At 36.8% G+C, this 9,062-nt stretch overlaps 1 protein-coding gene across 2 annotated transcripts; it reads left to right on the top strand.

Moving 5' to 3' along the window:
• The first annotated feature begins 4,478 nt into the window (after positions 1 to 4,478).
• On the top strand, positions 4,479 to 8,267 carry LOC148851560 (ribosomal protein 1). Of its 2 annotated transcripts, none has more exons than XM_088943791.1 (6): positions 4,479 to 4,540; positions 5,090 to 5,188; positions 5,608 to 5,718; positions 6,286 to 6,590; positions 7,214 to 7,623; positions 7,773 to 8,267. In XM_088943791.1, exons 2-6 carry the CDS (start codon positions 5,104 to 5,106, stop codon positions 8,029 to 8,031), a joined length of 1,170 nt encoding a protein of 389 aa, XP_088799917.1. In that variant the 5' UTR covers positions 4,479 to 4,540; positions 5,090 to 5,103; the 3' UTR covers positions 8,032 to 8,267. The 2 variants fall into 2 exon arrangements, with proteins under 2 accessions (XP_088799917.1, XP_088799918.1); XM_088943792.1 differs by having other exon boundaries at positions 4,479 to 4,730.
• Positions 8,268 to 9,062: the final 795 nt, after the last annotated feature.

Below are 9,062 nucleotides of genomic sequence, written 5' to 3'. Positions count from 1 at the left end.
AAACAGGTTTTCGAAGTACGACTAAACCATTGATTCCCTCCCCTTTGATCTTTTACCTCACCGCCCCACCTAAGTCCATGCAAAAATTCCATTGGTTCTTTCCATTCTTCTCCTATCAATTTGCTTATAAGTGTGAGAAGATCTCCGGTCTAGCTATATTTAGGTGAAGAATCCTAAGTATTAGGTAAACTACCATGATTTCTAATGACAGAGCGGTTTCCACCAATCTGATTCCCAAATGCTAATATGAGGGAAAAGACAACAACTCTCTCTCTCTCTCTCTCTCACACCTCTCTCTCTCTCTCTCTCTCTCACCCCTTCTTCTTCAACCTCACCTTCCTTGATTTTCCTCCCATACCAACGATTTGGATCGAACCTCCTTCACTGGACAATGTGCATCTGAAATCTAAACAAGACGATCATTTCTAATCTAGGTTTCAGATCAGGAACAAGTAGTTTTTTTCTCTCAGATCTCTACTATTATCAATCTCTCCGGTGGCTATCATTGGGGTTATATCATATCTGAGTTCAGATAAAAAACAATACAAAACGATCGTTCTTTTCTCTCAGATCTTCGCTGTCGTTGATCTCTCCGGTGGCTCCATCCGATTGAGTTTAAGGGTAAAATGGTCATTTTACATCTTTTGTCCATGTTTAATGACCCTAGTAATGTTTAGACAAAACGTAAGGGAAGCGTTAGTTAATTTTCAAATAGTAAGGGTACACTTAGTTAATTAGCTAAACCATAAGGATAGCTTGAGAAATTTTTCCTATAAAATAATACTTTTTCTAACCAATTCCGATAAAGGAAAGGAAATAATTATGATCAACAAAATAATAATTGCAATTTGTAAAGGAAAGTTGTTTCGTTTGGGAAAAACAATGTCAATAATATGACACGAATAAAATAATAAATCTAAGGTGGCGTTTGATAAATCTGAAAAGTTAAAAGATATTAAAAGTGTCTGAAATATGAAAAGAGGCATAGATGCTTTTCTACTTTTTAGAGGATCTGAATCCATAAGTTTGTTTGTGTTGGATCAATCCTTTACCATCTGAAATTTACTGATTTTACTATTTTACCCCTACAACATATTATTTGGAAATGTTGAGTTCAATTTGCATTATCTCATAAAAATAATTTTCAAACTCAAAATAATATTGAAACAATAAAAATAATAAATAATAAATTAAGAATTACTAACTAATAAATGAAATGATTAAAATTAAAATAATTAATGATTATAAAAATATTAAAATAATTAATAATTAATAATTTACACAAATAAAAATTAAAATGATTAAAAATTACTAATTAATAAAAATAATTAATAATTAATAAATAACACAAGTAAATTTAATAAAAAAGTATTAAATTTTAATAAAAATAAAAATAATTAATAATTAATAAAAATATTATTATTATTCACCAAACCACAACTACTACATGTTGTAGTGGTAGTGGCGATGGTGGGAAGACAAGGGAGGGAGGGAGGGAGGGAGGGAGGGAGAGAGAGAGAGAGAGAGAGAGAGAGAAAGAAAGGGGTGGTGGCCTGAAGACAAGGCGGAGGGAGAGAGCGAGTGAGAGAACCGCCGCTATGTGGGAAGCGGGAAGACATGGGAGAGAGAGAGAGAGAGAGCGAGCGAGTGAACCGCCATTGTAAATTGCAATAACGGTGGCGGAAAGTGGGAAGATAGGGAGAGAGAGAGAGAATGAGTGAGAGAACCGTCGCTGTAGTGGTAGGAAGCAGGAACACAAGAGAGAGAGAGAAGAGAGAGAGAGAGAGAGAGAGAGAGAGAGAGAGAGAGAGAGAGAGAGAGAATTGTGGCGGTGGAGGGAAGTGGGAAGATAGGGAGAGATAAAGAGAGCCGCAATTGCAGCGGCGGCGGTGGCGGGAAGACGGGAAGAGAGCGAGAGAAACTTGAGCGTGCAAGAAGACAAGGGCAACATGCGTCATTTCAAAAATATTGTAAGGGCAGCTTCAACCTTGCACCGGATCTGAAACGCGTTTGAGCGCATTAAGAACCGGCCCAAGGTCTACAAAATTAAGATCTAAAAATATGATTCGGATCAAATTTAAGAGAAGAAACCAAACAAGTGTTTGGATATGAAAATAAATGTTTTCAGATTCAGACATCTGAAAAATGCAATCAAATGAGCCCTAAGTATCTAATTGCATAAAAATGATTAGTGGAGCTATGAAATAAAAAGAAAAATAAGAAAATCAAAATCATATAAAACCTTTTGTTTTTAGTATTTTGGTTATTGATCACCACTGCTCCAGTAGCTATCAGCCTATTATCATTGGCTGCTATGAAATGGCAGTGAGGTCTAAGTAGATGAGAGAGATTAGATTGAGATGCTGAAGGATGTGAAATGAGAGACCGGATCTGCTCCTCACACATGGTGCCTCTCAAGCGCTTCACACACACATCCTACCACGCATTGGGAACATCTCCCGTACTTAATAGTTATTATTCACGGGAGATGTTTCCCAATGCATGGTGGATGTTCCTGTGAGGCTCCCATTTGTGAGGAGTAGATCTCACTTCGTGAAATGAGGGGGAAAAAACAAGGAAATAAAGACTAAAAAAACATAAAGATTAAAACTCTAACTCCCAAACCCTATAACTTAATTTAGATGGGACGTGGACATGGGTCCATTCATGTATATATTTTCTTTATTTCTTACCTATTCGCATATTTAAGAAGCCAAATTTTATTGAACCCCAAATATTTTATTTGAGTGGAGGGAATTGTAAAAAAAGTTTAAATTTCTACATAACTATAAAAAATTGATGCTATCTAATCCGAGTTGCAGCCGAATCAAACATACAATGAATAATTCTGCTAACTTGGACGAAGTTGAAGTGAGAGGACAAAGTGGTGCATCGAGTGGATCTACAAATAAATGAAAGTTAAAGGCCCGATGAAAAAGTCCATGAGGAAGGCACTCCAACACTCAAATTAGTAAGAGAGGGTGAAGTCAGTTGGGCTGAGCCGCTAAAGAAAAGCTTGTTCGAATCGTTGAGGGAGAGAGAGTAATAAAAGCAAGAGAGTGAAAGAGGTTAAAGATCACAATTTTAATGTGTGTGTATGGGGGGAGATGCCTTTAAATAGTTGAGTGTCCCTGTGTGTCCATGAACACACTACTTGCGGGGCTGTAGGGATTAAACTGCCTGCCGAAGTCTTTAGAAGGGTGACGATCTTATATGCTGACGTGGTTTGAGGACGTCGACCACACTAAGGCACAACCCAAACAAAAACATTTTTCTAATCTCATTGGGGGCAACTGCCCGCACTGATTTTTGCATAAATCCACCCCTACCCCAACCTTAATCCTTTAGGTCTGACTTGGGTTGGTCTCAAGTTAGCCCAACTTCTCTACATCCATTTTGCCAAATGTACTTATTTATGAGTTTTTGAGAGTTCATGTTATTAAGATATTATCATTATTATGTATAAAATAATATAATCATCGTGTTTAAAATAATTGCCTTTTTTTTGGTATTTTAACGAACACACTAATTACTCTCCAAAGTCCAAAGTAGGTGGGAATGGGTAATGGGGCTCGAATCCACATCTGACTACCCAGCTAATGTACCAACGGAGTTGGTAGAAAAAATTTGCCCTTAAACTAAAATTTATTGGTATACAATATAGTTGCATTCATGTATAAGTAAATACATAAAATAGATAAATATGTATATATAAATAAATAAATACTTGCAACAAAAAATACATAAATATATAAATATATACATCCTGACTCAACACACTTCCAACATAATCTATATAATTTTATCCAAAAACTATGGATGGGTTTAAATGTAGATTTCTGAATTCTACTGCAAATCTATAAACATTCAAAATATAAAAAATCTACACTCTATGCATTCATATCCATACATGAATTGACATCAATTCTGAATTGACACCTACCCTAAATATACTTTGAACCTAAAATTTTTGACCTTAGGCTGAATCCTCATTCTCCTTAATTTTATTTTAGACAAATCCAAACTAGAATTACATATACATAATTACTTACAATCTTACATTCATAAACACATATTTATTTAATATTTATACATGTAAATATGCAAATATGATGTTACAAGTAGGATTTGGGTTGAATTGGATGGATAAGGCTTCAAACCATCAACCCTAAATTAAATCGTTCTGCGTTCGGACTAACCCAACCCAAGTTGCGGCCTATACATACATTGGAGAATGGGCTCTGAAGATTGGAAATTTGGAATTCAGATGAAACCATTCTAACCCCAAAAAATTTGTTTTCTGCATCATTTTATTGAGATGCAGCCCATCGGCCCCAGGATTCAAGTCCAATTCAAGGACATATGTGCCATTAAAAAAATGAATGGGTAGATCTTGGTCATTGTGGCGCAAATGATCCCTTAATGGTTGGACGCTCACCTTGTATATAAACCCGAGGTAGGGTTTTGAGCTGAGCTTTGAGCTCAGGTATAGCGTACGCCGCAAGACGGTTTCTCCCTCCATTTATCGGAGTATCGTCAGGCTCTCTCTCTCTCAATCTCAATCGATTGATCGATTAGGCTTTTGTTATTCAGTTGAATTCTTCGTTTATTTTCTTCGGCGCAATCTAAGTTCTCTGCTAACTACTTCGATACGCCGTCATTAATACGAGACAAAGCATATTGGTATTTGCTCCTTTCAGTATTTGCACTTGTCCGAGCTGAGATATCCGGTACATGAAGACTAGGAATTGAGTTTGGGGGTTCTTTTTTTTTTTTGAAGTTCTGAGTTTAGGGGTTGTAGATGCGATTTTTCTGTTCTCAGATAAATGTAGATCTATGCCTTACTTAGGTTGGGGATCTTGAATACTATAGGATATGGCATTTAATTGTGCAGCTTTTATACCTAGATTGTACCTCATATTTTGGGAATTAAGTCTTCAATCAATATTTTGTTGGTTTTTTTTTTTTTTTTTTGTTGTTTGTTTTCTGTAGTTCCACACAATGGACTACATGAAGAGGATTATTTGTGCATTGTGAGTCTGTGACTTCTAAATATCTGTTTCTTGTAATGTTAAAATTTTATCTCCAGGGTGAAGGAGGAGGATGTCTCACAGGAAGTTCGAGCACCCTAGGCATGGGTCCCTTGGGTTCCTTCCTAGGAAGAGGGCATCTCGTCACAGAGGAAAGGGTATGCTTAGTTTCTATTGTTCTAACATGAGTGCTTATCTGTTTTTACCAAGAGAAAATTATTTTCTTTTGTTGAACTGTCTTATTTCTGCTTTGCATATCTTTTGAAAAGTTCCATGTGTTGTTTTTGGGCGGAATATACTTGTGGAAACATCTGCCCCATTCTTAGTTTGGGGTTGTTACATTCTACTTTATATCCTGTATTTGCAACAATTTAGTTACCTTTTCTTTTATTTTTTTCTTCTCCTACTGGAGAGGATATTCATGATTTGCATTCGTTTTTCTTTCTTGCAAAACAAGATTTTGTGGTTCTTTTTTTTGTTATTTTTTATGCGTCAATTCGGCATCCCATTAATTTTATGCATTTTTAAATAATGACTGCTGTTGAATCTAAGGTATTTATGTTGTGGATAAATGCAGTGAAGGCTTTTCCCAAGGATGACCCAACCAAGCCTTGCAAGCTAACTGCCTTTTTGGGCTACAAGGCTGGGATGACTCACATTGTCAGAGAAGTCGAGAAACCTGGATCAAGTGAGAACCTTTTGTATTAATGCATTGCTCTTTCTGCGCAACTGGGGATGTCATTATCTACATTTGCGGTGTCGTAATATTTTATTTTATATTTGGATAACTTGTCACTCTGTCTCGCATTCCCTGCATGAAATGACTAGTATTAGTTGTTATCGTGGCTGGTGCTCCATGGATAAATAATATCGATAGATAGGTCTCTGAAATCTAAGACATTGTTCCACTGGGATTTGATTATGGTATGAAGTTTCAAATGTCTTCATCTTATCTTCTACCCTGTTTTGGATACCTTATGCACATTGTAGAAGACTATTAGTCTAAACTGTTTATATCATTTTGAAGCATATTGCTTTCAATGGTATGGTGTCTGGGTGAGTGTCTCTCTGACAGTCTTGTTTATTTATTTTAAAAATGAACTAATTGTTTTGCTGGACATTCCAAGTTGTAAATTCAAATATTCTTTTATGTTGCATTTTATTAGGTGCAGATGATGACTTTATATGGTTTCTTGTTGAATTTACTAAATACCAATTTGCCATTGAAGTCATGTACTTGTCTTTATTCTTGTAGAGCTTCACAAGAAGGAGACATGTGAGGCTGTCACAATCATTGAAACACCACCAATGGTTGTTGTTGGAGTGGTGGGATATGTAAAAACTCCTCGTGGTCTTCGTTCTTTGAACACAGTTTGGGCCCAGCATCTGAGTGAGGAGGTCAAGAGGAGGTTCTACAAAAATTGGTGCAAGTCCAAGAAGAAGGCTTTCACCAAGTACTCTAAGAAATATGAATCTGAAGAAGGGAAGAAGGATATCCAATCTCAGCTTGAGAAAATGAAAAAATATGCTTCTGTCATTCGTGTTTTGGCTCACACTCAGGTACTTATCTTCTTATACGTTGCATATCATTTAATCCAGCATAATATCTTTTTGTGATTCATTTTCTCTTGTATGTGCCTTTCATTCAATCCATCATGATATCTTTTTGTGGTCCATTTTTCTCCTTTATGATGCCATTTCATTTAATCTTTTTATATGCTTCTGTAATTCATTTAGCAGGTAAATGTCTCTTGATACCAAAACTACCTCTGTTGATTGTAAATGATTTTGAGAAGTTAATTATTAAATTCCAGCATTAAAATAAACCATAACAATTGATATTGCCAAACAGGAATTTTGTAAAAAAGATTAAAGGAACAACTGTTTTTCATGCTTCCTATGCCTCTCGCATACCATACACTAAGTTCAGTGTGACATGGCACAAATATCAGTAAAACTCTAATTTTGCATTGATTCTTCAAAAGGTTCGGTAGAATAAGCTTGTGGTTCTAATTTTGTACTGATTTGACATCGGAGATTAGTATTTCATAGAACTTACAATTACACTTTCTGCGCCAAATGGTCTGATGACATCACAAGTCTTTGTTGAAATTGACAATACGCATTTGCTTTATGCTTGTTACTGCAAGTTAAAATATGGTTTGTCATTGTTCCTGTTGCAGATTAAAAAAATGAAAGGGCTGAAACAGAAGAAGGCTCATCTAATGGAGATCCAGGTGAATGGTGGAACCGTTACACAGAAGGTTGACTTTGCTTATGGCTTCTTTGAGAAGCAGATCCCAGTGGATGCAGTTTTCCAAAAGGATGAGATGATTGATGTCATTGGTGTTACCAAGGGTAAAGGTTATGAGGGTGTTGTCACTCGTTGGGGTGTCACCCGTCTCCCTCGCAAAACTCACAGAGGTCTCCGCAAGGTAGCTTGTATTGGTGCCTGGCACCCTGCTAGGGTCTCCTTCACAGTTGCCAGAGCAGGTCAGAATGGATACCACCACCGTACTGAAATGAACAAGAAGATTTACAAGATTGGCAAGACTGGACAGGAGTCACATTCAACCATGACCGAATATGATAGGTAAACGTTTTCTGAACTTTGTATACCAGTAATATTCAGCCGTTGGCACTAGGATTTGTAGAAGTGCTATGAGTAATTTAGTATTTATCATTTGCTTTTGTTTTATTGCATGCTTTGTTTCTTCAACCTTTTCGCTATGAAATTTTCAGGACCGAGAAGGACATCACTCCAATGGGTGGATTCCCTCACTATGGTGTAGTGAAGGATGACTACATCCTACTTAAAGGGTGCTGTGTTGGACCTAAAAAGAGGGTTGTTACACTCCGCCAGTCCCTATTGAAGCAGACTTCTCGTTTGGCCCTTGAGGAGATCAAACTCAAATTTATTGATACCTCTTCGAAGTTTGGACATGGTCGCTTCCAAACTACAAACGAGAAGCAGAAGTTCTATGGAAAGCTGAAGGCTTAAAGGTTTATCAACAGTTTTGCACTGCAGGTTTAGTGAATTGATTGGAGACACTGTTTTCATTATATAGGTGTTTTTGTGGGCAAGTCCCCTTTAGACTTGGTTTGAGTTGCATTTTAAACTGTTCAGGACCCGAATAATTTTCTAAATGTTGTTTTATCAAAGCTATTTGGAAATTGGAACAACTAATGGCGACAATATTTAAGTTTTTCTAATTTATTATGGCTAGTTTAGTACAATGGTTGGTCATTTTTCTATATAGATTGTGTAGCCACCGGTATCCCACTTAATTGAAATTGACATTGTGAAATTACCAAACCAGATGCCACCTTTATCCGAAGTGGCATACACTGTCGACGAGGAAACGTGGAGGCACACATTTAAATAACAATGTTTTTGAACCGTCGTTGATTGGGATGGTTGGACCGTTTGGCTTGGAAATCATCCAAGCAACCGGTTTTGTTTCACCCCTAACCCATTCTTGGGTCAAAAACCGTTAACTTCCTCAGAAAACTGTTGATTCGTTTGACCTGACCAGTGGTTTGCCATATAATGTTGTAGAACGCAGAATGAGATTGGCACAAATTCAGATCTGCAATCCAAGGAGAAGTAGAAGAACACTTTAGAGAACTAGATTTCAGATCTGCATCTATTGCTGCTGCCATCGCCTGTGAGCATTGAATCCTCTTTCCTTTTTTTTTCTTTTTCAGCCGAACCTGGCTTTTCTCAACCAATATCTTAATTCTTACATGAGGTTTGACTCGGATGGTTGAACCGCTGATCTGGTAGTAGTTAGAACGGTTTCATTTTCGAGTCGGTTTTTAAAACCTTGGTCAAGAATGAATGGATTTCAGAATGTTGATACATTCATCTTCCCTGATGGAGAGGAGACTTTCCGATACACCCTACGGCTGTCTCCTTTTTGTAATTAAAAAGTCATTGGGCATTTTAACTGCAAAAAGAGACTAGTCCTAGAAATAAGAAATGCCAAATGCAGTCTTAGTATCTTGAAAAATGGATAACAATAAGTTGTG

The sequence above is a fragment of the Nelumbo lutea genome, chromosome 5 (genome assembly GCF_056320005.1).
Source record: "Nelumbo lutea isolate HS-2025 chromosome 5, American lotus-T2T, whole genome shotgun sequence".
Classification (NCBI taxonomy): Eukaryota; Viridiplantae; Streptophyta; class Magnoliopsida; order Proteales; family Nelumbonaceae; genus Nelumbo; species Nelumbo lutea.
The sequence above is the reverse complement of the archived record's forward strand: the minus strand, read 5'-3'. Positions and strand labels throughout refer to the sequence as shown.